Raw genomic sequence first — 26,428 nt, forward strand, 5'->3', positions numbered from 1 at the left:
CTCTCATTTCCATTTGGGACAGCATCCCAAAGTGGTGCTTATAGGTAAACTAATGCAGCACCGTTGTTGGTGCATTCATCTTGAGAGTGATCGATCTCCTACTGCAGTCGAGTCTCCTTTTCTGTTATATTAGAGAGCAGTATAGATTAGCATCCACTGGTTTTCCTGTCAGATAGACTAGAGAGCAGTATAGATTAGCATCCACTGGTTTTCCTGTCAGATAGACCTTCAAACCATTCTGATTGCACCAACCAGATTCCAGTAAAAAAAATTCAGTAAATTGTGAAAAATTAAAAGCTCCTAACTCCTACGTGTCCCACAAGACTGTGATGCTGACTTCCGGGTCTGATAGGAACCCGTAATCATCATCAGCCTGCTAAAGATGGATAAAATATGAAGCAAGTCAGTTGAATTTCCTTCCGCATACTGCATACACATATATGATTTCCAAGAAAAGGAAAAAGAACTTAAAAAGAGTGCTGCAAAGCTTTCAAATAGACTTACTTCACTGACTGTAGGAATTAATTTCTGAATCCCATATGCTTCAGGGAAAACCAAATTCACTGTTTTAGAAGAATTGTTTTGACTAGCTTTCTCTTCTGAAGAGAGCTCCGAACGTTCCACTCCACACAACAGCCCATAACTACTACATGCATCCACTGATTTGGCCTGCTTGACAGTTGTATCCTCAACTTGACCTTCATATTTGCTACAACCATCAAGAACATAACAGTTATTGAACAATGTTAAATAGTAAAAGCATGCAGCAGAAGGGGGTGGGGATAAAGAATTCTATGAAAAAAAGCCAAATAAATTCAAGTAATTGAAATTACATAATAAACGTACCTCAGGAGGTACAAATCAATTGGTCCCATATGACTTCTGATAATCATTTTATACTGCCTTTGCATTGGTTTTTGTGGAAAACCAATATCCTGAGTATGAATAAATGCAGCTAACCAATCAAATTCTAATGCATTATAGATGTTTAAAACCCATTTCACCAAACCACTCACCTCATCAGGATCAGGAACTTCAATATAAGTATTTTCTGGAGCTTTAATTGCAAAAACTGTTTGATTCTGTACAAATAATGCATAACCAGAAAATAAGTTAAAAATATTTCTAACATAAGATTTAGTTCCACGGGAGTTCCAATTTCTATGGATGACTGACCTGGAAGCACGGAAGACTCATTATATCTTCCTCTGTCAAAAAAAGATACCTTACAGTGCAGGTATGAAAATAAAATCAGAACAATTAAATCATACCTGAAAATGAGATCAATATGTTAAGTTGAAGGGAGTATACTTTTCATAATTTGCATCTTCATCTAGAGACCTCAGACTCTCTTGCTTCTCCCTGCAGAGAGAACATTATAACAACTTAAAGCACCAAGAATAGATCAAAAAACATCAAGTAAACTCTCAAAATCCTAATTTTCCAAACCTTATGTACTCATCAAGCTTCTGTTCTTCAGCATATAAACTTTGAATCTCAGCCTGTAATAAAACCAATTTACAGTAGGCAGCTAGAAAAGCCAGGCGGAACCTTACTTTGTATAGTCCAAGTTATCACCATGAAAAATAAGATTATGCTGGTATATATGCTACAAGGAACAAGACAAGAAACAGATGGTCATGATGGAACATGCAGCAATATAACAGCAACTAACAATAGGGAGATCCAAAAGACAGTAATGCAGCATGCACCTTTAACCTGGTAACTTGATCATCCAGCACCTTTGACCCCATATCATCAGATCCCCTGTTTACAATGCCTACAGGTTGTTATCAATTTACATTTTGCATAGAAGCACTCAATAAAAAAAATGCATTATTACTTCCAATGTATGTGGTTCTTTGAAGTTTCTCTATCAATCCAATTCCTTTAAGAACATTTGTAATATCATATATCCTTCTCTTCTGAACCTGTTAAAACCAAGAGAACATACAAGAAAAGATGATATAAAGAATTTGTCAGCAATCAAACATCAGTACGTCAATGTTATGGCACTACAGTCGCCAGTAGATGAAATGTTTAACAGATAGTATAAACGTTGCTTGGATTAAAGTCAAGTAATGGATTAATAAACTATTATATTAAAAGATAGTATAAAAAAGAAGAAGAAAAGTAAAAAAAAAAAAATCTTACAGAGGATACATAATTTTATACCTCCAACACTTCCGCAGTACGGTTCAGATCAAGGGTGCCATCCTTGGCCTCCATGATCAAGTTCACAAACTTCTTTGTTAACAAGCCTGCCAACAAAGATGAAGGCATTCAATCAACAATGCATAAGTGCCATTGTTTTTGTAAGCAAGGACCTGAAGAGGAGAAATAGCACAAACATGAACCAACCTAAAGAACTGTCATATTGACAGTTACCAGCTGCATTCAGTCCATTGGGAGAATCTGCAAGGAAGACCAGTTGAAAGAAAACTAGGAATGGCCGGTACAATAACTCCACAACAAATGTCTGTTTATGTTTTACTCGCAGCTATCAACTAACAAAACCAGAATTTTGTTTCTGAGTTCCAGACTTGGCATTCTTCTTAGCCTTTGCTTTGCTATTATGCTTACCACCTTTGGTATGCTCGGGTTCAAGCAAAGGACGGTTAACAACTTTGCCATGTCCAGGGACGTCTGACCTTCCACTCGTCTGAGCCTCGTCACTCTCTCTTTCTTTAGTCTGCATCAATTGCCAACACTTATTACAATGTTTCATGACAAAGATTTCATAAAAGGTCAAGGTTGGAAATTTTACTTCCAATGCGACAAAGATCAAAATTTTATTGATCCCCAATGGGCTTATCAACAACGAAAACATATTAACCCCATAGTCCTCCAGAGAAATCATAGTTTCTATCCAAAATCAGACCACTAAAATCCCCTCAAAGAAGATTTCAACGGTATAACTAACATATCGATTAACAATGTACTATACAAGCTCTCTAATGATCCAATTTATAACATAAAGTCAGCGTCAAAATTTTAAAAAAGATAGATATAAAAGCAGAAAGAATCGAAGAAAAATTAAAAAGGAAAAATCATTAGGGGCAAGAAACTCACAGGGGGAGTAGGAAAAGCAGAAGGCGCGTGGTCGAGGCGAGCATTGGTTTGATCAAAAGAGGAGAAGAGCAGAGGCGGCCTTCCTAAAGAAGCAGGGAACATTCGTTTGCCATACGACAACGGCTGGTTCTGATTTTGATTGCTTTCGATGCTTAGAGACTGCGAATGAGAATGGAGCAGCTGAAACTGAAATTGCGAAGGATGGTATGAGCGGCTCGGATCTTCGCTCGAATTCGCCATCAGTGCCAGCTTTCCTTTTCTTTTCTGAAGAGAAAGATGGAAAAAGCTAGGGAGGCGCGATTTTCAGAGAGGAGTTACAGCAAACTGAGAGTAATAGAGGGAGAGATTGAAATTGAAAAGGAAAAGGAAAGAGAGAGAGAGGGAGAAAGGGGGAGGTGAGCAAACAGCGGGAAGGAGGAAAAAGGGTCTACCGAGGAAAGCGGAGAGTTCGAATCCGCACGGCCCGCCATCGGCTCCCCCGCAATTTGCCTATTAGGCTAAGTAGGCTAGGGTTCTCCAGATTTATCCGATCCAACAGAATCCAGGGCAGGCCCACTTATACAAATTCTCACATTCAGAATGCGGCCCTGGCCCATTTCTCCATAAATTTTCGAAGTTACACAATGTACGAGCTGTTTCATAAAAAAAATCAACAACTTTAACTGAAACTGGAAATCTGTCAACTAAATTCAAATTTAAAGTAGTTTACATCACCAACTTTTATCACAACAACGAATTGGTATAGTTACAAATAAAGATAAAAAAGAGTAAAATTTGCATTTCCAAAACTTAGAAATTGAAACCAGATGGAAATGGTGTGCCACGTGGTGCCACGTCTGTGGCAACCTGTACAAATAAATAAGGTCTCAACAGGTGACATGGCGTTTATTCAACCACCACATGTTGTAATCTGGTTGGTTGCTAGCTACGTCATCAGCTTCCATTAAATATCTTAAGGGGCTAGAGTAGACTGTGAGTACACGTATCACATTAGGACATTCTCCACTTTCCTTTCTTTGTAATTTTAAGAACTAGGATTGGCTCGTAAATGTCCTAGTACCGCTTAGAATGTAACCCCCAGATCCACTCATCTGCATGCAGGGATGGGTTCTTGATGGAAGAACCTGCATAATAACATTAAATAACTTCATGTAACTGTAATGCGATTAATACCAAAAAGGAAACAAATAATTTTTTTATAGAAAAACATTTGAGGAAGAAGAGAAGAAGACCTGATATTCACGTAACCAAGGTTCTGAAATTTGTAACCCAATTGCCATTTTCTCAAGTTGCAGATTGTGCATGCATGTCGCAAGAGGCTGTATTAGAACATATAGTTTGCTCAAATTAATTTTCTAAAGAGTGACAGTACCAAATATACCCATAGAAGTACAAAAGTTCATTGCAAGTGAAAATCGACCCTTTTGCCATGGGAATACTCTGACTACCAATTTTTCTACATAAATGGGAAGTCCAAATTCCATTCTTATCAAGATTTAGAGCAGTAATCAGGGAGTAAATTAAAGCAAATGACCTGCAGATACTGGTGATAGATTGCAAAAGGAGCTGAGTATGATAGAAGGGGCAGTAAATCCTTAACTAAGCTCCAGGCATCCTGCTCTGGTGCAGCAATAATTAGGCTACACAAAGACATTGAAAGTATAAGAATTATGGAATTAAATGGTTCTTTGATTAATAAAGCAATTGTTTAACAGCTGTAGCTTAGGTACCTAGAGAAACCATTTTCTTTCCATAACTGAATGGCTTCTTTTGGTGCCTTGTCTCCAGCTTTTGGGGCTTTGCAAGTTTTGCTTACTGTAGAAAGTTCATTCTCAGGAACAAGGTCTGCAACATTATTTTCTGATGAAAGATGAACTTCTTCCGTGCTAACTGATAAGGATGTTTGCTCCTAAGGAAAGCATTGTTACACATTTAGGGGATGTCAGAGACAAAAAGAACAAACTCTACAAGAAGGGAGCATAACTAACATTAGATTGACTCTCCACTGTAGAGACATCTTTTTGTTGGCCAACTTGCTCATCAGTTCCATTTTGGGCTGAACAAAGGTCTTTGGGCGAACACCGCAAAATTCTGAAACCAAGAGGAAAAAATAAATTATGAATACCATGATTCATGAGCATAATTCTGTATTTCTATATGTGTTCCATGTGCGGGAGAAAAGGTAAAAAGAAAAGAGGAGTTGGTGGTAGAGGAAAATGCTCAATGAAAATGAGATAAAAGGAGCTAGCTTTTACTTGGATCTATAAGATAACATTTCAGGCAAATTTCACAAAACTCAAAAACTAGTGTACCTCTTGCAAATTTCACTATTGAAGTTGAACATCCTTATTATCTCCATAGGATAGGGTGTACCTCCAGGATAAGTATTGCACAAACTACCTGTACCTGCTGACCAAAAGGTATCATTCAACAACCAGACAACGTGTGCAACATTGCTCTCTCATAGATGAAATGACCACAACCAGGAACCTTCAGGTAAGAAAAACTTTAAAAATGCATTTCAAATAAAATTTAGTCAAGACTTCATTGTTCCTAATAGTTGACAACATCTAGTAAAAGTTTTGAACTACATTGCACATAATACAAAAGGAACATAAAAATTCTATATTTTGTTAGTAATGTCACATTGTGGCATTATCCATTTTCATGATAGGTTATGTGGTTTCAGTTACAATAATTGAAGGGCCCTAGGAAACAAAACATGGTCCATACCTCCTAAACGCTCTGCCACAGCACCAGTAAGAAGTCCACCAACCATATCCACTACAAGGACATCTGAATTTGCAGTAACATTAGCCATTGAAAGCAACAGAGATAAAGCATCCACCCTCAAAAATCTGAATCAGAGGCAAGGAAGAACAAATGAATTCCAATTGATTTGTCTATAGAAGTAAATGATCAAAACATAGTCAACACAATATGATAATTACCCAATTCGAGCTGGATATTTCTTGAAGTATGCCTCACATATACTGACACAAATAGTGGTAAAAAGCAAGTCAGCAAAGAGAGATAGGATAAATAACATCTCAAAAAAGTAACTTGAGATACGAATCAAAGAGGCACCTTCGAGAAAAGGGGCGTCTTAGAAGTACTTTGGGTGCATATTTCTTCTGCTTCTTAAGCCTATATTTTTCCTGCAGGTAAAACACAAAATATTTATGTTCCAACATCAGTTTCCTCTCTTCTTGTGCTCATCTATCAGTCTACCAAACCAGCTTATACTGTTCAAAATTGTTACCAACTGATAATGTCAGGGCATGACGTGAACTAACCTGTGAGAACTGTGTTTTCTTTTCAAATGTTGCACTGTTAGCAATGAGAGCCTCTACAATTTCGTTTCCTGTTGCCCCCTGTCTGCATCATAAAAGAATATGCAATCAGTGAAGATTCATGTACACAAAAAGCCCGTAACTAACAACATAAACACAAACTTCTTCACCTCTTCATTGCATCTATATCTTCACCGGTGAGGCATTGGGCTTGATTGTTATCAATTATTGCTCTGTTGTCTCGGGATTCTTCTTTTAATTGACAACCTCCTTCATCTTGAGCATTACTCTCTGTGAAATATATCCAGCAAAAACATCAAAAGATTATCCTTTAGGATCAATTTGAATTCAAATAAAAAAAAATACAAAAGATTAAACCACACCAATAACTTCAGTAATTTTCTTTAACAAAGAAAAAAGAATAAACCTTCGGTGGAGGGAATATAGCGGGAAAGGTAAGGCTTTTCCTTTCCGCTTTCAACTTGAAACAGAGAACCAAAGGGACATCCTATCAGTGGCTGCAAAGAGCATGTCTTATTCCCAAATTTCAAGGTCCTACAACATTTTTCATTACCCAAATCAACCAATTAAACTCAAAACTATATGATAATCAGTAAAGCAAATGTTTTGAGCTTACGAGCCGGCAGAGAGACGCGCGAAAACAAGGCGATCGCCGTCGTTGATGTCGAGCAATACGCTGCAACCTTCCCATGTCACTCTAGGATTTTGAATCGAATCCGATTGAGGTTTATTTTCGGACATGTCGAATCCTTTATTTTAAACAGAAATGCCGCTGTTAAATTAAAAGGATAAGGAATTAAATTTTACAAAAAAAAAAAAACAGAAGGTGCAAAAACTTCTGTTACTAAGGATTTAGGTGTTCGTAGAACATAATCTAACTCTGTAAGGAGTTAAGCATTCCAACTTTCCCGTCGAAAGCATATAAAACCTTAACGTCTAGGGTTTAAGTTCAAGGTTTTAACCGCTAAACAGAGCAACGAAGAATCGACGATTGTGTTTTTGTTTGATGTTGGATCTGAATCCTTGGACGAGCCCAATACGTGACCATAAAAAGTCTACATTAGGCAGAAAACAGGGGCTGCCCTATAATTCTTAAAATGGGCCAATCAAAGGGCTAGGTATATCTATTTCATGAATTATCTTGGATTGGGCTACCATCATTTGAGGTTGCATCGGTTCTTTTGAAGCCCAATTATGGTACAGCCAGAAACACATGAAATTAGGAGTGGATATTCGATTCTAAGGGAATAAATTAATTGATTTTGGTTAATTCGATTTAATTTGTTTGATTTTGATTTGAATTAATTACTTGACTTTTTTATTGTTTAAAATTTATAATCGAATTGATTGATTTTAAAATATAATTTGATCCATTTGTTTATTTTTTTATTCTATCAAATATTTACCTCTTGCTGACATCATCAATTAGGCGAGAGTCAACTGTACAAACAGTAATGCCTATGTCTCCATAAAACATCACGACGATAACCGCAAACCCAAGTTGCACATAGGAGACACTGCGCTTCCTTACCGGACTCCCCGATCTTCAGGAAACACAGTGCAGGTTCAGATTGTTCAGGAAGATGAGAATGAAACGAGATTGCTACCAGTTCATCGTAAACCCTAAAACAGAGGAGGGAAGACAACTGAGAAGATTGGAGGAAAAGACGATTTCAGCAGTTTTTCTGTTTCCTCGAGAGTGGGCTCTTCAATTTGCCTTCGAGGTATTATAGGCCTATTTTGGGCTTTTCCTCATTCTTATTGGGTTGTCAATCTCTTTTAGGCATTCTGGGCCAAATTTGTTCTTTTTTATTTACTCTTATTGGGCTTTGAATCCAGTTCTCTTGCTAAAATTTAATGCCAACCTTTATTTTTTTAAAATCTTTTTTAATTTCAAGATCCGATTAAAGTGTTCCAATAGGCATTAATTAAAGATAATTAAAATATTATTTTAAAAAACATATTTTGCATTTAATACGTTATTTTCACCAAATTCAAGAGAACAATACATTAATGATAATATTTTTCTTAACCATGCATTAAAAAAATTCTGATAAAAAGTGGTGCCAAAAATATTTAATAAATATCAATATAATATAAAGTATAAACTGTTATTCCAAAAATAGAAATATTCTATCCTATTTCATTAAGAAATTGATCCTGGCTGTATATGCTTGGATGTAGCAGAAGATTACATAAGACCTCATTGGCTCCAGAATCATCAGTTTCATTGAAGGAGTAAGTTGTAGCTATGAAATTTACACCTAGAACTGTGGTCAAGAAACAATGTCAGTAACGTCATGTTCAATGTAAGCTAACTGCCTCTCTATACATTTGGGACAGCATCCCCAGGTGGTGCTTATAGGTAAACTAATGCGGCACCATTGTAGGTGCATTCATCTTGAGAGTGATCGATCTCCTACTGTGGTTGAGTCTCCTTTTCTGTTATGTTAGAGAGGAGTATAGATTAGCATCCACTGGTTTTCCTGTCAGATAGACCTTCAAACCATTCTGATTGCACCAGCCAGATTCCAGAAAAAAAAAATTCAGTAAATTGTGAAAAATTAAAAGCTCCTAGCTCCTACGTGTCCCACAAGTCTGTGATGCTGACTCCCGGGTCTGATAGGAACCAGTAATCATCATCAGCCTGCTAAAGATGGATAAAATATGAAGCAAGTCAGTTGAATTTCCATCTGCATGATGCATACACATATATGATTTCCAAGAAAAAGGAAAAAGAACTTAAAAAGAGTGCTGCAAAGCTTTCAAATAGACTTACTTCACTGACTGTAGGAATTAATTTCTGAATCCCATATGCTTCAGGGCAAACCAAATTCACTGTTTTAGAAGAATTGTTTTGACTCGCTTTCTCTTCTGAAGAGAGCTCCGGACATTCCACTCCACACAACAGCCCATAACTACTAGATGTATCCACTGATTTGGCCTGCTTGACAGTTGTATCCTCAACTTGACCTTCATATTTGCTACAACCATCAAGAACATAACAGTTATTGAACAATGGTAAATAGTAAAAGCATGCAGCAGAAGGGGGTGGGGGTAAAGAATTCTATGAAAAAAAGCCAAATAAATTCAAGTAATTGAAATTACATAATAAACGTACCTCAGGAGGTACAAATCAATTGGTCCCATATGACTTCTGATAATCATTTTATACTGCCTTTGCATTGGTTTTTGTGGAAAACCAATATCCTGAGTATGAATAAATGCAGCTAACCAATCAAATTCTAATGCATTATAGAAGTTTAAAACCCATTTCACCAAACCACTCACCTCATCAGGATCAGGAACTTCAATATAAGTATTTTCTGGAGCTTTAATTGCAAAAACTGTTTGATTCTGTACAAATAATGCATAACCAGAAAGTAAGTTAAAAATATTTCTAACATAAGATTTAGTTCCACGGGAGTTCCAATTTCTATGGATGACTGACCTGGAAGCACGGAAGACTCATTATATCTTCCTCTGTCAAAAAAAGATACCTTACAGTGCAGGTATGAAAATAAAATCAGAACAATTAAATCATATCTGAAAAGGAGATCAATATGTTAAGTTGAAGGGAGTATACTTTTGATAATTTTTATCTTCATCTAGAGACCTCAGACTCTCTTGCTTCTCCCTGTAGAGAGAACATGATAACAACTTAAAGCACTAAGAATAGATCAAAAAACATCAAGTAAACTCTCAAAATCCTAATTTTCCAAACCTTATGTACTCATCAAGCTTCTGTTCTTCAGCATATAAACTTTGAATCTCAGCCTGCAATAAAACCAATTTACAGTATGCAGTTAGAAAGGCCAGGCAGAACCTCACTTTGTATGGTCCAAGTTATCACCCATGAAAAATAATATTATGCTGGTATATATGCTACAAGGAACAAGACAAAAAACAGATGGGCATGATGGAACATGCAGCAATATAAAAGCAACTAACAATAAGGAGATCCAAAAGACAGAATGCAGCATGCACCTTTAACCTGGTAACTTGATCATCCAGCACCTTTGACCCCATATCATCAGATCCCCTGTTTACAATGCCTACAGGTTATTATCAATTTACATTTTGCATAGAAGCACTCAATAAAAATAATGCATTATTACTTCCAACGTATGTGGTTCTTTGAAGTTTTCTCTATCAATCCAATTCCTTCAAGAACATTTGTAATATCATATATCCTTCTCTTCTGAACCTGTTAAAACGAAGAGAACAAACAAGAAAAGATGATATAAAGAATTTGTCAGCAATCAAACATCAGTGAGTCAATGTTATGGCACTACAGTCGCCAGTTGATGAAATGTTTAACAAATAGTATAAAAGTTGCTTGGATTACAGTCAAGTTATGTATTAATAAACTATTATATTAAAAGATAGTATAAAAAAGAAGAAGAAAAGTAAAAAAAAAAAAAATCTTACAGAGGATACATATTTTTATACCTCCAACACTTCTGCAGTACGGTTCAGATCAAGGGTGCCATCCTTGGCCTCCATGATCAAGTTCACAAACTTCTTTGTTAACAAGCCTGCCAACAAAGATGAAGGCATTTAATCAACAATGCATAAGTGCCATTGTTTTTATACGCAAGGACCTGAAGAGGAGAAATAGCACAAACATGAACCAACCTAAAGAACTGTCATATCGACAGTTACCAGCTGCATTCAGTCCATTGGGAGAATCTGCAAGGAAGACCAGTTGAAAGAAAACTAAGAATGGCCCTTACAATAACTCCACAACAAATGTCTGTTTATGTTTTACTCGCAGCTATCAATCAACAATACCAGCATTTTGTTTCTGAGTTCCAGACTTGGCATTCTTCTTAGCCTTTGCTTTGCTATTATGCTTACCACCTTTGGTATGCTCTGGTTCAAGCAAAGGACGGTTAACAACTTTGCCATGTCCAGGGACGTCCGACCTTCCACTCGTCTGAGCCTCGTCACTCTCTCTTTCTTTAGTCTGCATCAATTGCCAACACTTATTACAATGTTTCATGACAAAGATTTCATAAAAGGTCAAGGTTGGAAATTTTACTTCCAATGCGACAAAGATCAAAATTTTATTGATCCCCAATGGGCTTATCAACAACGAAAACATATTAACCCCATAGTCCTCCAGAGAAATCATAGTTTCTATCCAAAATCAGACCACTAAAATCCCCTCAAAGAAGATTTCAACGGTATAACTAACATATCGATTAACAATGTACTATACAAGCTCTCTAATGATCCAATTTATAACATAAAGTCAGCGTCAAAATTTTAAAAAAGATAGATATAAAAGCAGAAAGAATCGAAGAAAAATTAAAAAGGAAAAATCATTAGGGGCAAGAAACTCACAGGGGGAGTAGGAAAAGCAGAAGGCGCGTGGTCGAGGCGAGCATTGGTTTGATCAAAAGAGGAGAAGAGCAGAGGCGGCCTTCCTAAAGAAGCAGGGAACATTCGTTTGCCATACGACAACGGCTGGTTCTGATTTTGATTGCTTTCGATGCTTAGAGACTGCGAATGAGAATGGAGCAGCTGAAACTGAAATTGCGAAGGATGGTATGAGCGGCTCGGATCTTCGCTCGAATTCGCCATCAGTGCCAGCTTTCCTTTTCTTTTCTGAAGAGAAAGATGGAAAAAGCTAGGGAGGCGCGATTTTCAGAGAGGAGTTACAGCAAACTGAGAGTAATAGAGGGAGAGATTGAAATTGAAAAGGAAAAGGAAAGAGAGAGAGAGGGAGAAAGGGGGAGGTGAGCAAACAGCGGGAAGGAGGAAAAAGGGTCTACCGAGGAAAGCGGAGAGTTCGAATCCGCACGGCCCGCCATCGGCTCCCCCGCAATTTGCCTATTAGGCTAAGTAGGCTAGGGTTCTCCAGATTTATCCGATCCAACAGAATCCAGGGCAGGCCCACTTATACAAATTCTCACATTCAGAATGCGGCCCTGGCCCATTTCTCCATAAATTTTCGAAGTTACACAATGTACGAGCTGTTTCATAAAAAAAATCAACAACTTTAACTGAAACTGGAAATCTGTCAACTAAATTCAAATTTAAAGTAGTTTACATCACCAACTTTTATCACAACAACGAATTGGTATAGTTACAAATAAAGATAAAAAAGAGTAAAATTTGCATTTCCAAAACTTAGAAATTGAAACCAGATGGAAATGGTGTGCCACGTGGTGCCACGTCTGTGGCAACCTGTACAAATAAATAAGGTCTCAACAGGTGACATGGCGTTTATTCAACCACCACATGTTGTAATCTGGTTGGTTGCTAGCTACGTCATCAGCTTCCATTAAATATCTTAAGGGGCTAGAGTAGACTGTGAGTACACGTATCACATTAGGACATTCTCCACTTTCCTTTCTTTGTAATTTTAAGAACTAGGATTGGCTCGTAAATGTCCTAGTACCGCTTAGAATGTAACCCCCAGATCCACTCATCTGCATGCAGGGATGGGTTCTTGATGGAAGAACCTGCATAATAACATTAAATAACTTCATGTAACTGTAATGCGATTAATACCAAAAAGGAAACAAATAATTTTTTTATAGAAAAACATTTGAGGAAGAAGAGAAGAAGACCTGATATTCACGTAACCAAGGTTCTGAAATTTGTAACCCAATTGCCATTTTCTCAAGTTGCAGATTGTGCATGCATGTCGCAAGAGGCTGTATTAGAACATATAGTTTGCTCAAATTAATTTTCTAAAGAGTGACAGTACCAAATATACCCATAGAAGTACAAAAGTTCATTGCAAGTGAAAATCGACCCTTTTGCCATGGGAATACTCTGACTACCAATTTTTCTACATAAATGGGAAGTCCAAATTCCATTCTTATCAAGATTTAGAGCAGTAATCAGGGAGTAAATTAAAGCAAATGACCTGCAGATACTGGTGATAGATTGCAAAAGGAGCTGAGTATGATAGAAGGGGCAGTAAATCCTTAACTAAGCTCCAGGCATCCTGCTCTGGTGCAGCAATAATTAGGCTACACAAAGACATTGAAAGTATAAGAATTATGGAATTAAATGGTTCTTTGATTAATAAAGCAATTGTTTAACAGCTGTAGCTTAGGTACCTAGAGAAACCATTTTCTTTCCATAACTGAATGGCTTCTTTTGGTGCCTTGTCTCCAGCTTTTGGGGCTTTGCAAGTTTTGCTTACTGTAGAAAGTTCATTCTCAGGAACAAGGTCTGCAACATTATTTTCTGATGAAAGATGAACTTCTTCCGTGCTAACTGATAAGGATGTTTGCTCCTAAGGAAAGCATTGTTACACATTTAGGGGATGTCAGAGACAAAAAGAACAAACTCTACAAGAAGGGAGCATAACTAACATTAGATTGACTCTCCACTGTAGAGACATCTTTTTGTTGGCCAACTTGCTCATCAGTTCCATTTTGGGCTGAACAAAGGTCTTTGGGCGAACACCGCAAAATTCTGAAACCAAGAGGAAAAAATAAATTATGAATACCATGATTCATGAGCATAATTCTGTATTTCTATATGTGTTCCATGTGCGGGAGAAAAGGTAAAAAGAAAAGAGGAGTTGGTGGTAGAGGAAAATGCTCAATGAAAATGAGATAAAAGGAGCTAGCTTTTACTTGGATCTATAAGATAACATTTCAGGCAAATTTCACAAAACTCAAAAACTAGGGTACCTCTTTCAAATTTCATTATTGAAGTTGAACATCCTTATTATCTCCATAGGATAGGGTCTACCTACAGGATAAGTATTGCACAAACTACCTGTACCTGCTGACCAAAAGGTATCATTCAACAACCAGATAATGTGTGCAACATTGCCCTCTCACAGATGAAATGACCACAACCAGGAAACTCCAGGTAAGAAAAACTTTAAAAATGCATTTCAAATAAAATTTAGTCAAGACTTCATTGTTCCTGATAGTTGACAACATCTAGTAAAAGTTTTGAACTGCATTGCACATTATACAAAAGAAACGTAAAAATACTATATTTTATTAGTAATGTCACACTGATAGGTTTTGTGGTATCAGTTACAATAATTGAAGGGCCCTAGGAAACAAAACATGTTCCATACCTCCTAAACGCTCTGCCACAGCACCGGTAAGAAGTCCACCAACCATATCCACTACAAGGACATCTGAATTTGCAGTAACATTAGCCATTGAAAGCAACTGAGATAAAGCATCCACCCGCAAAAATCTGAATCAGAGGCAAGGAAGAACAAATGAATTCCAATTGATTTGTCTATAGAAGTAAATGATCAAAACATAGTCAACGCCATACTGACACAAATAGTGGTAAAATGCAAGTCAGTAAAGAGAGATACGATAAATAACATCTCAAAAAAGCAACTTGAATTAAGAATCAAAGAGTCACCTTCGAGAAAAGGGGCGTCTTAGAAGTACCCTGGGTGCATATTTCTTCTGCTTCTTAAGCCTATATTTTTCCTGCAGATAAAACACAAAATATTTACATTCCAACATTAGTTTCATTTTCTTCTTGTGCTCGTCTATCAGTCTACCAAACCAGCTTATACTATTCAAGATTGCTACCAACTGATAATGTCAGGGCATGACGTGAACTAACCTGTGAGAACTGTGTTTTCTTTTCAAATGTTGCACTGTTAGCAATGAGAGCCTCTACAATTTCGTTTCCTGTTGCCCCTGTCTGCATCATAAAAGAATATGCAATCAGTGAAGATTCATGTACTCAAAAAGCCCATAACTAACCACAAATACACAAACTTCTTCACCTCCGCATTGCATCTATATCTTAACCGGTGAGACTTTGGGCTTGATTGTTATCAATTATTGCTCGGTTGTCTCGGGATTCTTCTTTTAATTGACAACCTCCTTCATCTTGATCATTACTATCTGTGAAATATATCCAGCAAAAACATCAAAAGAGTATCCTTTAGAATCAATTTGAATTCAACCAAAAAAAATACGAAAGATTAAACCACACCAATAACTTCAGTAATTTCTTGAACAGAGAAAAAATAATAAACCTTCGGTGGAGGGAATATAGCGGGAAAGGTAAGGCTTTTCCTTTCCGCTTTCAACTTGAAACAGAGAACCAAAGGGGCATCCTATCAGTGGCTGCAAAGAGCATGTCTTATTCCCAATTTTCAAGGTCCTACAACATTTTTCATTACCCAAATCAACCAATTAAACTCAAAACTATATGACAATCAGTAAAGCAAATGTTTTGAGCTTACGAGCCGGCAGAGAGACGCGCGAAAACAAGGCGATCACCGTCGTTGATGTCGAGCAATACGCTGCAACCTTCCCATGTCACTCTAGGATTTTGAATCGAATCCGATTGAGGTTTATATTCGGACATGTTGGATCCTTTATTTTAAACAGAAATGCCGCGGTTAAATTAAAAGGATAAAGAATTAAATTTTACGAAAAAAAAACAGAAGGTACAAAAAGTTCTGTTGCTAAGGATTCAGGTGTTCGTAGAACATAATCTAACTCTGTAAGGAGTTAAAGATTCCAACTTGCCCGTCGAAAGCATATAAAACCTTAACGTCTAGGGTTTAAGTTCAAGGTTTTAACCGCTAAACAGAGCAATGAAGAATCGACGATTGTGTTTTTGTTTGATGTTGGATCTGAATCCTTGGATGAGCCCAATACGTGACCATAAAAAATCTAAATAAAGCCGAAAACAGGGGCTGCCCAATAATTCTTAAAATGGGCCAATCCTCCTTTAAGGGCTAGGAATATTTATTTCATTAATTGTTTTGGATTGGGCTACATCATTTGAAGTCCTGTCGGTCCTTTTAAAGCCCAATTATGAGGGAGCAAGAAGCACATAAAATTAGGAGTGAACAAAATTGATTCTAAGGGAATAAATCAATTGAATTTGGGTAATTCGATTTAATTTATTTGATTTTGATTTTAATTAATTATTTGACAATTTCATTCTTTAAAATTTATAATCGAATTGATTAAATTATTGATCAACATAACAGTCAATAAAGAGAGGAAACTGATCAGATGTTAATTTCTTCTTTCAAACGTATGTAAAACATACATGTACACTTCCAACTGCTAACCCAATATAATAATTAAGATTTGATTTCCTTTTTATAATTGGCAATTAATTCGTGGTCATGAAATAAAGAAAAAATCAAGTTTGGAAATGTGAAGCTTGCAGGGAGGAAATATTTGTAATCATTATATATTTTTGCATGTATAATGGAATAAATTTTCAATTGTACTTGCAAAGGATTCATTCTTTTTATTAATTACTTTTTGTGTGGGATTTGTTAGTTTGCTTGGTGTTTGTTTTCTTTATTAGTGATTTAGATAAGGAGTGATCTAGTTCCTCAGTGGTTCAAGATAAAGAGAAGTGAAAATAACTTAAAACGAGTGAGGTTTGTCAGTTTGCTTGGTGTTTGTTTTATTTATTAGTGGTTTAAATATAGAATGAGGGGTGTGAAAAGTAACGCAGAATGAATGATGTTGGATCTGAATCCTTGAGCGAGCCCAATACCCGACCATCAAAGTCCAAATTGGGCCGAAAACAGGGGCGGCCCTATAATTCCTATAACGGTTAGCCCATTTTATGAGCCTTTGAAGGACGAGGTATATTTATTTCATGAATATTTTTGGATTGGGCTACCTTCATTTGAAGTCCTACCGGTTCCTTTGAAGCCCAATTATGGGGGAGCCAGAAACACATGAAATAGGAGTGAACATTATTGGATTCTAACGGAAAAAATCAATTGAGTTTGGTTTAATTTTATTTAATTTGTTTGGTTTTGATTTTAATTAATTATTTGATTATTTCGTTGTTGAAAATCTATAACAAATTGATTGAATTACCTATCATTAACGATCTATAAATCAATTTTGATTATTTCAATATTTGATATATAATTATAATTTTATAGATTTGATTAATTTTTTAATTCCACCAAATATCTATCTCTAGGTGAGATCAGTGATTAGGTCAACTTCAACTATATAAACAGTAATGCCTATGTGACAACCGCAAACCTTGTAACTTGGTTTATCTATCTCCATATGTGCAGATAAATTAGAACATGATCGGCCAACTCATATGAGCCAAGGAAACCCCAAGTTGCACATGGGCTAATGTGCTTGAATCACAATCCCTCTAGCATTATAGCCCTACTCAAACCACTCCACCAAATAAAATTCCAACACTTCAGGTTTAATCCATAACAGCTAACTAGAGTAACAGAGAGATACGAAACTGATTGGATGCTAGTTTCTTCTTTTAGACGTCTGTAGAACATACGTGTAAACTTCTCCTTGCTAACCCAATATAATAATTGAGATTTGGTTTCCTTTTCATAATTGGAAATTAATTTGTGGTCACGAAATAAAGAAAAAATTAAGCTTGGAAATGTGAAGCCTGCAGGGAGGAAATATTTGTAGTGATTAGGTATTTTTGTATGTATAATGTAATACTATTTCAGTAGTACTTGCAAAGGAATCCTTCTTTTTGTTAATTACTTTTTGTGTGGGATTTGTTAGTTTGCTTGGTGTTTTTTATTAGTGGTTCAGATAAGGAGTGGTCTGGTTCCCTCACTGGTTCAAGACAAGGGGACACAGCATTGTTTTCCTCTACTGTTTTTTAGTTTTCATTTGAGCAAATGGTTGGCCAAATCTGTATCTGAGTTCCAACAACTCTCGGAAAAGATGCTTGTTTCTAATAAGTTAATTTATATTCATTAGAGTTGAACAGATGGGCTGCTAGACTCCTCTACTGGATATCTGTAACTCGGTTCCCGTTCATATTTTGCAGCTTTTGTTTGGATGCTCGCACAGCATTTATTGTTGTGATGAAAATAGGGTGGTCTCACACTCTCACTTCACACTGCCATGCACGAGTCTTAATCTAACTCACGGCCAACCATGATCAAACTTCAAACCTCAAATTGAATAGAAATTAATCTTTACTAAAGGAAGTGCTGAAGCAAAGTTGGCTTTAAATATCATGTTGACAATCATTCGAGACCCCCCCAAAATACTTCTATCAGAAGTCTTCAGTGCAATATTCTTAGCGAGTCAGTCAATCTGTGAGCCCTACGGCCAGGTTGGGAGCCATGTCTTGACTCTTGAGGTTAGCTAGTTAGTCAATAGGGGTCAAGTGACCTAGCCCATCTTGGATTGGTTCGTCCAAACGGGATATAAAGCTCCTTGGTGGAGATTATATTAGGGGGGCCGGGGGCTCATCGTTGATTATGTGCACCGCAAATTGGATTAGCGAGAGACATTGGAAGACGCAAATTGCCACGGGACAATCTCTTCTTTCTGCGTTCTTTTGTGATGTTCTCTTTGGCTCATTCTCTTTTTCTTTTGCTAACTTTTGGAATCTGGACCCCCGTTTCTACATGATTATGCTGCAGCAACTAACCTAATTGGCCACCTTCCCCTTCCCCTTCCCCTTCCCCTTCCCCTTCCCCTTTTTTTCTAATTGTTAAAGCTACTCCACGTCTTAGATATTAGAAACCCAATTCCAAAATTAGGTACTGTGAATCTCCAAGTACAAAAACGAGATCAAAGAATCAAACTAAACAAGTGCAAAGGTTAAGAACACTGCATGCCCAATGCAACACAGCAAGTACCTAGACAAGTACTCCAGCCAAGGCATCGTAACGGTCCAAACACATAACATGAAAGAGGGCCGGCCATGCACTCAAACAGTGCTGAGCCGTTTGATTAAACTACTTTTTCCATTGACCCAGTCCATCGATCAATGGATCAACCGTCACGTCGGGATTTATAATTAAGTGGTCCAAAGGTAAGCACTTGTACAAAGGCAACAGCACCAAGCAGCAGAGAGTTAAATCACAAAGTGAAGAACAGAAATGAAATAAATAACCAGCGACCCCACTCCCACCATCCACACTCTGCCTCCTTATTACCCATCTCGGATCCTTCTCCATCTGCCCACAAAGAAAAGAAACTCTTACAAGTTTTTTCAAAAGCTCCTCTCTTTTATGAAAGAGATAGCTAAATCTTCTACTCTTGTAGTATTTTATTATCTCCTTGCTTTGTTGTTTATGGCTATACTCACTTTCTTACCGGAGCAGGAGGCAGGGCCCAAGAAACAACTGTCGACCAAGCGCAGGAGAAAGCAGAAAAAGCCAAAGCAACCGTCGTCATGGGACCAAATCAAGAACTTGCTCACCTGCAAACAGGTCGAAGGGTCGAAAGTTCACGACCCTTCAAAGAACAACCCTCCTCACCACCATGGGTACTCAAAGCTTGGTTCCTCCTGCAACTCTATCTGCAGCTTCAGGGACGTTGTTCATGGCAACACAAGGGTTGTTCACAGGGCTGATAACTCACCCGAGAGCAGCACGGTGGGTCAAGAAACCGGGTTGCTGAGACGCAAAGCTGCAAATGGCTCGTCAACTCGGTCGTTATCAGGGTCGACAAGATCCAACACTAGCACCACCTACACGACCTCATCTTCATCAAGAGCTATGCAATTCAGGAAGCTTTCTGGGTGTTATGAGTGCCACATGATCGTTGACCCCAGCAGGTATGTATAGCTTAATTTAATTTCCCTATTTTCTGTTAGATTTTGCTTCTTTATTTAAGAAAATATGAGGGAAAATGTATTTTTTTTTTCAGGTATCCATCTTCAAGAACAACTATCTCTGCCTGCTCACAGTGCGGAGAGGTCTTCCCAAAGATCGAAAGCTTGGAGCTTCATCAAGCTGTTCGCCATGCAGGTACTGCTTTTTCTTCTTTTCACATTTTCATACATCTATATTAACTCTAAGCTTATCTGCTAGTTAATTAGTTTAGACATACCATAAATTGCCTGAATTATTATACAGTAATTACTACTATTTTATTGTTTAGACATTAAAAGTTGTTTTATTTTACTTGATTGCATGGCTGCTTTTTTTTTATCCTTTTATCTTTGAATATCTTAATTGTCCTCTTTTTGGTTCATTTTGTCTTAATATTGAAACTCAAATCCGAAGTTACAAACTTTCTAAAGAAAAAGTGTCACTTCTTTTCTATGCAATAGAAAACAAGAACTAATATTACTAGTTTATAACATGATGAACGACTAATTATTACAGTCAAATGGTTTTGCCAATTATTTCAAACTACTTTTTTTTCACTTTACAAAATTGACTAAACCAAGTAATTTTCTTACATTTGCTTTAACAAACATTCACTTTTTGATTGCCGTAAATCTTGCATCGGCAATCACCACAATTCATTTACTGCTGTTAATTGTCACAGCTGTCTGTTTGGTAGATGTAGGAATGGACTCTGACAATGACGTGGCACCTTTGCATTTGTGCATTTTACTCCCCCACCTGTAACGCTAAATTTGGCACGGTTTGCGAGGACCGTGACCCCACCGACGAGTCGAATTAATATTCCCATTAATGAAAACAAAAGTTCCTTTAGAAAAAATTTAATTCGGGTTCTATTGATGTTTGCTGGTGTAGTGTCGGAGTTGGGCCCAGAGGATTCGGGCCGGAACATTGTGGAGATTATCTTCAAATCCAGCTGGCTAAAGAAGGACAACCCCATCTGTAAGATCGAACGGATACTAAAAGTCCACAACACCCAGCGCACCATCCAACGGTTCGAGGACTGCCGCGACGCGGTGAAGACACGTGCACTAAATAGCACCAGGAAGAACCCCAGGTGTGCAGCTGACGGCAACGAGCTCCTCCGTTTCCATTGCACAACCTTGACGTGCTCCCTCGGAGCGCGTGGATCGTCCAGCTTGTGCGGCGCGGTCCCGGGTTGCGGGGTCTGCACCATAATCAGACAAGGGTTCCAGAACAAAGGCGGATCCGCCGCAGTCGCAGATTTTAAAGGAGTCCGCACTACGGCTAGTAGCGGTAGGGCCCACGATTCACTTAATTGTAAAGACGGACGTAGGGCAATGCTGGTTTGCCGCGTGATCGCGGGAAGGGTGAAGCGCGTGACGGATGATGCGCCGTTGGAGGAGGATAATAGCAGCGTATCGGCTGGCTCGTACGATTCCCTAGCTGCTTACGCCGGCGTCTACTCCAATCTAGAGGAGTTAGTCGTCTTCAATCCCAGGGCCATCCTTCCTTGTTTCGTAGTCATCTACAAAGCTCTTGAATCTTGACTCATTTGAAGTCAAATATCATCAGCATCTTTACCTGATTAAAATCAAACGATCCACCTTAAACCCTGTACATAATTTTGATCTTACGTTGGTCCACACGAGATCAAAACCTCTCTCTGTCTCTCTCTTTTTTAATGTTGCTAGCTCAACTGTGCACGCGCGCCTGATCGATAAATCTGTTTGGCGAAATTTAATATTTGAGAGTAATAAAAACATTTAATCCAGTTGGTAAACTTTGGCTCACATTTTTAAAATTAAAGACACTGAAACCATTGATGAAGACAGTGTGCTATAAATAGACAAAGCAACGGCAATTTTCAATTCTTTAAAGAGTGAGGTTTAAAGTCATTGAAGTGTCATCTCCCATTTACACCTTTCACCGTCTTAATTCACTCACCTAAAAACTGTGCCCTCTTGGTGGGTTTGTGGTACCGAACTTTAAACCCCAAGTCCGACATTTCTATGCCACTCCCCTCAGCATATTTAATCAAATTGAAATTATTAAAATTAATGCTGGTTTGATTTTAAAGTTTAAAAATCGATTGAATTAAATATAAAATAAAAAATAACTGAAATTGAATTATTTCGATGTAAATTGAGTAATACCCAATTCCTTTTTTTTTTATGGAAAACGTTTTTGTACTTGAAAGTTTTGATATTAAGTTGAAAGGGGCATGAATATGAAAGGAGTTGGACAGGCATTATTAAGACCCACGCGAGATTATCTTGGAATAATTGCAAAAGTAAAGGAAAAAAAAAAGAGTGGGGATCTTGGCGGACTTTGACCATGCAACTAAGCAAGGATAGGGGAAAGGGGACAACGCCTGGTCGAGGTGAGGCCCGAGGGATGATGGGTTTGCTTGATTACAAAAAGCACAGTGGACTGACGATAATTGCAGACACATGCTTGAGCATATGCACATTCATTGCTTTCTTCTTGTTTCAAGTGTTCGGATTTCAAAGCAAATGAATTTTATATTGTAATTATAATAATGTAACATTACAGGTACGGATTAAATTATTAAATTAATAAGTATTTAATCAATGTAATCTCTGTTGAGATTAATGAAAATCTTGCACATTAAAAATTATATATTAAGTTTGGGGGGTCATCCATGCTCATGTAATGAGAAGGTTCCTATCAGTCAAATCAAATTTAATTTTGACTTTGTCGTAATTAAGTAGAGCTTTGACAGGTTGATGATTGTGCCATGGGTCCTTTTCAGGGTCGTCGGTGAAAGCTACCAATTCATTTTCAAGTACTTAATTAGAATGAGTAATTAATTAGGACTTTACTTAATTGTTATAGATTTTGTTGGCCTGCTAAGAACAGAGGCATATTACTATATTAGCGTCTATTCTAGTTTTGCTATTGCTTATGCGAATGATATAAAAGTCGAATAGATAATTACGGACCCTTATGGTTTTGGAATTATTTAATTAATTTGAACATAGAATAAGAAGAATGATGGAAACTTATAATGGTAATGAATTAATTTAATTATGGATGGTTCGGTGTTTTGGTTGGACAGAAATGCTAGATGGGCTAACCTAACACGAAATTATTGGAAGAGAAAAAAAATTGTATTTAATGTTTTTATTTTATTATTATGTTAGATTTAATTTTTTTACTATAATTCGTATAAATGAATTTAATCATCGACGTTGTTAATTTTTTTTTCATTAAAATTACTGACATGACATTGGCCTTGTTGATGTTGCTGCGATGGTCAAATTGACGTGGTATTGGTGAGTGATAATGTAATAGTGTTGCAGTTCGAAGTTTCAGCTCTGATTTAGACACATGATTAGGCATCTTTTAACCCCAAATTTCTGCATCTTTTGCTGCATAAGTTTATTCCAATCCCGGTTCATATCTTGGGTTTTCAACTTTTTATGCTTTCTGATATTAAACAGCTGAGTTGTTACAAGAACTTTTTATCTGATACATGAAAGGCAAAGGCTAGGGCACTGGTAGAGTATCTGAGCCACGACGATCAAAAGTCTAGACATCCTGTTTCACCTGTCATTGTTGTAACGTTATAAAGATGAGGTTTGTACCCTTTTCCCAACATCCTGATGTTCGAGGAGGTATCCAAAGGGTAGAAAGTGACGAAACAAATTAGTTAAGTTGAAAAAGGCTGTGGATCCATTCTATCAGGCTTGGCCAACCAATCTTGACCAGGACTTTTAAACCTATAACTGCAATCAAGCTCAAAGCTCAACCCATGATACCTGAGTTCGGGTCCTTCAGACCCAAAAGTAGGCTCATTAGAGGTCCAATTAGCATGGGATTAAGTTTTTTTTTTTCCCTTCTTTTGTCGTGTTCAAGCTTCGTCTCCCTGTCTGCTTAACCAAAATCTGTTGAATGTCAATTAACAAGATAACAATTAAGCCCAACATACAAGGGGGAAAAACTAATCTTCATTCTTCTCCTTGATTGTTAATAAAACTTGACAGGAATGTGGTAAACCTCATGATTGTTCCACCTCTTAGTTTAAGAATGCAAGTACGAGACACAATCATGTATGTCTTAACAGATCATTATCCTAAGCCTCCACTCTTAATGATGTCATCTGAAACTCTTCCCAATCCCATCATGTTCCATTCTTTTCCAAATTTTAACTTCTTTCAAATGTGGGGGTTGGGTTTCCTTTCCCTCCTGTTCATTGGACTTAGAACCTTAGTGATTGGTCCATGTACGGAGAGGAGCTAAACTATGAATTTAGCTTGGTTAGGACCACAAATTCTTTAGCTTAGAATTGGCTAAGAAATCTCATCAACGGATTTTGTTGTTTAGCTTTACAAACTTTTGCCTAATCAATGAATGATCATAGCTTGTTCTAAGGCCGCCAAAGGAACATGAAAGAAACATGGTAGAATTTTTGGCATGTCTGGAGCCAACAACCACTTTAAGTGGGGAGCTAGAACTGAGGATTTGAGAGAAGAATGGGATGAAAATGTTTTAGTGGAAGATTTTTAAAGTACTTCCATCAATGATCAAGACAGTAAAAGTGAATAATTACTTTGGAAGAGACAGTATTATTCAGAGTATGAGCTTGATTCCTTCTACGTGCCCCACAAATATTCAATTGGTCATAGGTTAAAGATCCTTTTTAAAGGGTTTTTTCTTTAATTTTTATTGTTTTTATGGGACAAGGAGGGTCACTCATCATTCACCAGCACTTGTAATCCTTGCCTTTTAAACTCTCCAAGTGCATTGTGCATGAATTGGCTTACTTCAGATGACTCATAGTAGACAAAGCAATGTTTATATATTTTTGATAGAAAAGTAGACAAGCAATATTAGTTTTAATAAACCGCCTGCCCTGTTTAAATGGAAAAGGAAAAATTGGGTAATATTATTTAGTTCAGCTATAAATTTAACTTCCTTTTCCCTTTGGCTTGAATGTTAAATTGCAAATGAAATTCATTCATCTATGTGGTCCTCGGATCAATTAGAAGGTTATAAATTGAAAGTTGATTAATGAGTGCCTCGTCTTATTTTTCTTGGACTCCTGCTTGTAGTTGAAGATAATCAATCAAAGGAACTTGGGAATAAACAAACTGCATTGTGAGGACAAGGGAAGCCCAATACAAATGATTTGGGCACATGGTCTTTGCCAACATCTTTTTTCCATTCTCAATATGCACTTTGAGCCTTCCAAAATAGAATAAACACATACCTTTTGAGAACCTCGCCCTTTTTATATCTTCACAATCAAACGACACACATGATAGCAGTACACTTCCCGGAGGGCATCTGGCAAGACAAACCAGAGAGAGAGACCAATCCCGTTACTACAAATTTAACAATGTACAGGCCTCAAAGAGAGAGCTTTGCCATTGAAGTAAGGGGCTGTGCAACCCTAGACCGACACCATACCCCTCAAGCTCAAGCCAGCACTCTCTCTCCCAAGTTAAACTTCTCTGCAATGAAGCTCTTTAACCGTTTCCGGAAGATTCTTATGCGGCTCATATTTTCTCTTCCTTCTGGCGGATCTTCTGGCACGTCCAGCATGGCTCCCAAGCAAACGAACTGCGACAGGTTCGATCCGCCAAAGACTTCATGCAGCTCGTATTACTCGTCCCATTCGCACTACACCGAGGCCATTGCTGACTGCATTGAGTTCTTTAACAAGTCATCCCAAGAGGGGATTATGGATGGTCGGAAATCCGATGTTTTGGTTTGATCATCAAATTATAACCTTGGCTGCTACTCCCCTCCATTACATTTTCTTGTCTTTTACTTTGAAGTTTCTTTCCTTTCTTTCTTTTTACAATACATAGCAGGTTCTTGAAAGTATTTGATTACTCCCTTCCTTCGTGGGTTACGAATCTACGATAGAAAAGAGACATTGGAAGCTTGGAATGTTTGTTCTCTGTTTGCACATTGAGGATAATCTTCATGTGAAAATGTTTTTGTTTGTTTTGATCTCCATCAGGTTTCTTGAGGCTTCCTACGGCCCGAGGCTCCAAGCAGAGGCTAAAGAGTTTAACCACTTCTTGGACCCAAACATTTTAATGGGCCAACTGGGCTACTTGAGTCCTTCCCCCTCCTCCTAATACAAAAATGAAAGTGAATAAATCAGTATTTCGCTGTCAATTCTCAAACCCATTCCTTTCCTTTGAAAACTGATAGAAGATTTTTAGTCATTGTTATTTATCATTTTGATTTTGGGCAAGTAAAATGGTAGATGGCAGAGTTTATGTACAGGGAAAGGAGGATGTTATGTGCTAGTTAAGCAACTATGAGGGTGGGCCAGTTCGTTAACTCTGAGCCCGGGGCTGCTGATGTTTATTTTGGGTTGGTGTCTGTCTCTTGTATTATTACTGTAACTAAATAAATGGTCCTCAAATCTAATCAATGTGGCCTCTGGAGTATCTGTTCTCACCCTCTTATGGACCATACAGAAACTACATTCAAGCACTGATAGCGG

At 37.5% G+C, this 26,428-nt stretch overlaps 7 protein-coding genes across 12 annotated transcripts; 2 read left to right on the forward strand and 5 right to left on the reverse strand.

Moving 5' to 3' along the window:
- Positions 1-184: 184 nt before the first annotated feature.
- Positions 185-3,603, reverse strand: LOC18591539 (transcription factor E2FC). The gene is given in 14 exon segments (XM_088809032.1): positions 185-376; positions 505-709; positions 847-935; positions 1,017-1,082; positions 1,177-1,225; positions 1,312-1,362; positions 1,450-1,502; positions 1,713-1,767; positions 1,844-1,871; positions 1,874-1,931; positions 2,176-2,261; positions 2,362-2,415; positions 2,584-2,692; positions 3,073-3,603. Coding segments are annotated over 14 exon segments (1,212 nt in total). The 5' UTR covers positions 3,313-3,603; the 3' UTR covers positions 185-307.
- Positions 3,604-3,735: 132 nt separating this feature from the next.
- LOC148761102 (eukaryotic initiation factor 3 gamma subunit family protein) lies at positions 3,736-8,075 on the reverse strand. 4 transcript variants are annotated; one of them, XM_088809030.1, is made up of 14 exons: positions 7,918-8,075; positions 7,003-7,135; positions 6,793-6,920; positions 6,536-6,656; positions 6,369-6,450; positions 6,160-6,230; positions 6,024-6,065; positions 5,806-5,930; positions 5,385-5,478; positions 5,061-5,163; positions 4,803-4,981; positions 4,607-4,712; positions 4,305-4,391; positions 3,736-4,196 (listed from the first exon to the last, which is right to left on the reverse strand). In XM_088809030.1, exons 2-14 carry the CDS (start codon positions 7,125-7,127, stop codon positions 4,104-4,106), a joined length of 1,356 nt encoding a protein of 451 aa, XP_088665156.1. In that variant the 5' UTR covers positions 7,128-7,135; positions 7,918-8,075; the 3' UTR covers positions 3,736-4,103. The 4 variants fall into 4 exon arrangements, with proteins under 4 accessions (XP_088665156.1, XP_088665155.1, XP_088665157.1 ...); XM_088809029.1 differs by having other exon boundaries at positions 7,003-7,158; positions 7,918-8,072; XM_088809031.1 differs by lacking the exon at positions 7,918-8,075 and adding an exon at positions 7,232-7,349.
- A 422-nt stretch (positions 8,076-8,497) lies between these two features.
- On the reverse strand, positions 8,498-12,266 carry LOC18591541 (transcription factor E2FC-like). 2 transcript variants are annotated; one of them, XM_088809022.1, is made up of 13 exons: positions 11,736-12,266; positions 11,181-11,355; positions 11,025-11,078; positions 10,839-10,924; positions 10,505-10,593; positions 10,374-10,428; positions 10,111-10,163; positions 9,973-10,023; positions 9,838-9,886; positions 9,678-9,743; positions 9,508-9,596; positions 9,166-9,370; positions 8,498-9,033 (listed from the first exon to the last, which is right to left on the reverse strand). In XM_088809022.1, exons 1-13 carry the CDS (start codon positions 11,973-11,975, stop codon positions 8,968-8,970), a joined length of 1,278 nt encoding a protein of 425 aa, XP_088665148.1. In that variant the 5' UTR covers positions 11,976-12,266; the 3' UTR covers positions 8,498-8,967. The 2 variants fall into 2 exon arrangements, with proteins under 2 accessions (XP_088665148.1, XP_088665147.1); XM_088809021.1 differs by having other exon boundaries at positions 8,498-9,036.
- A 132-nt stretch (positions 12,267-12,398) lies between these two features.
- LOC18591542 (uncharacterized) lies at positions 12,399-15,893 on the reverse strand. Of its 2 annotated transcripts, XR_016027922.1 has the most exons (10): positions 15,592-15,893; positions 15,382-15,509; positions 15,127-15,247; positions 14,961-15,041; positions 14,751-14,821; positions 14,449-14,573; positions 13,724-13,826; positions 13,466-13,644; positions 13,270-13,375; positions 13,023-13,054 (listed from the first exon to the last, which is right to left on the reverse strand). XR_016027922.1 is itself a non-coding variant. In XM_088809023.1 (5 exons), exons 4-5 carry the CDS (start codon positions 13,037-13,039, stop codon positions 12,767-12,769), a joined length of 165 nt encoding a protein of 54 aa, XP_088665149.1. In that variant the 5' UTR covers positions 13,040-13,054; positions 13,270-13,375; positions 13,466-13,644; positions 13,724-13,826; the 3' UTR covers positions 12,399-12,766. The 2 variants fall into 2 exon arrangements, 1 of the variants encoding a protein (XP_088665149.1); XM_088809023.1 differs by lacking the exons at positions 14,449-14,573; positions 14,751-14,821; positions 14,961-15,041; ... (1 more) ...; positions 15,382-15,509; positions 15,592-15,893 and adding an exon at positions 12,399-12,859 and having other exon boundaries at positions 12,968-13,054.
- LOC148761103 (uncharacterized) lies at positions 14,747-15,716 on the reverse strand. The gene is made up of 5 exons (XM_088809034.1): positions 15,592-15,716; positions 15,382-15,509; positions 15,224-15,285; positions 14,961-15,041; positions 14,747-14,821 (listed from the first exon to the last, which is right to left on the reverse strand). The coding sequence occupies exons 1-5, from the start codon at positions 15,714-15,716 to the stop codon at positions 14,747-14,749; spliced, it is 471 nt and encodes a 156-aa protein (XP_088665160.1).
- A 3,309-nt stretch (positions 15,894-19,202) lies between the features above and the next one.
- LOC18591543 (C2H2-like zinc finger protein) lies at positions 19,203-21,605 on the forward strand. The gene is made up of 3 exons (XM_007017728.3): positions 19,203-19,901; positions 19,994-20,094; positions 20,833-21,605. Exons 1-3 carry the CDS (start codon positions 19,354-19,356, stop codon positions 21,486-21,488), a joined length of 1,305 nt encoding a protein of 434 aa, XP_007017790.2. The 5' UTR covers positions 19,203-19,353; the 3' UTR covers positions 21,489-21,605.
- A 3,637-nt stretch (positions 21,606-25,242) lies between these two features.
- Positions 25,243-26,290, forward strand: LOC18591544 (uncharacterized). Its single transcript, XM_007017729.3, has one exon. It carries the CDS (start codon positions 25,304-25,306, stop codon positions 25,679-25,681), a length of 378 nt encoding a protein of 125 aa, XP_007017791.2. The 5' UTR covers positions 25,243-25,303; the 3' UTR covers positions 25,682-26,290.
- Positions 26,291-26,428: the final 138 nt, after the last annotated feature.

The sequence above is a fragment of the Theobroma cacao genome, chromosome 8 (genome assembly GCF_053813885.1).
Source record: "Theobroma cacao isolate CCN51 chromosome 8, ASM5381388v1, whole genome shotgun sequence".
Classification (NCBI taxonomy): domain Eukaryota; kingdom Viridiplantae; phylum Streptophyta; class Magnoliopsida; order Malvales; family Malvaceae; genus Theobroma; species Theobroma cacao.

Coding starts and splice junctions, on each gene's coding strand:
- LOC18591543 (XM_007017728.3), top strand. CDS start 19,354: ATGAAAGAGATAGCTAAATCTTCTACTCTTGTAGTATTTTATTATCTC. Junction 19,902..19,993: donor ATGATCGTTGACCCCAGCAG/GTATGTATAGCT, acceptor TTTTTTTTTCAG/GTATCCATCTTCAAGAACAA. Junction 20,095..20,832: donor TCAAGCTGTTCGCCATGCAG/GTACTGCTTTTT, acceptor TTGCTGGTGTAG/TGTCGGAGTTGGGCCCAGAG.
- LOC18591541 (XM_088809021.1), bottom strand. CDS start 11,975: ATGGCGAATTCGAGCGAAGATCCGAGCCGCTCATACCATCCTTCGCAA. Junction 11,079..11,180: donor AACTCAGAAACAAAATGCTG/GTATTGTTGATT, acceptor TCTTCCTTGCAG/ATTCTCCCAATGGACTGAAT. Junction 10,164..10,373: donor ATCAAGTTACCAGGTTAAAG/GTGCATGCTGCA, acceptor GTTTTATTGCAG/GCTGAGATTCAAAGTTTATA.
- LOC18591542 (XM_088809023.1), bottom strand. CDS start 13,039: ATGCACAATCTGCAACTTGAGAAAATGGCAATTGGGTTACAAATTTCA. Junction 12,860..12,967: donor CTTGGTTACGTGAATATCAG/GTCTTCTTCTCT, acceptor GTTATTATGCAG/GTTCTTCCATCAAGAACCCA.
- LOC18591544 (XM_007017729.3), top strand. CDS start 25,304: ATGTACAGGCCTCAAAGAGAGAGCTTTGCCATTGAAGTAAGGGGCTGT.
- LOC148761103 (XM_088809034.1), bottom strand. CDS start 15,716: ATGTCCGAATATAAACCTCAATCGGATTCGATTCAAAATCCTAGAGTG. Junction 15,286..15,381: donor CTATATTCCCTCCACCGAAG/GTTTATTATTTT, acceptor TTGATTCTAAAG/GATACTCTTTTGATGTTTTT. Junction 14,822..14,960: donor AGAAAACACAGTTCTCACAG/GTTAGTTCACGT, acceptor TTTTATCTGCAG/GAAAAATATAGGCTTAAGAA.
- LOC148761102 (XM_088809030.1), bottom strand. CDS start 7,127: ATGTCCGAAAATAAACCTCAATCGGATTCGATTCAAAATCCTAGAGTG. Junction 5,931..6,023: donor AAATATCCAGCTCGAATTGG/GTAATTATCATA, acceptor CCTCTGATTCAG/ATTTTTGAGGGTGGATGCTT. Junction 4,197..4,304: donor CTTGGTTACGTGAATATCAG/GTCTTCTTCTCT, acceptor GTTATTATGCAG/GTTCTTCCATCAAGAACCCA.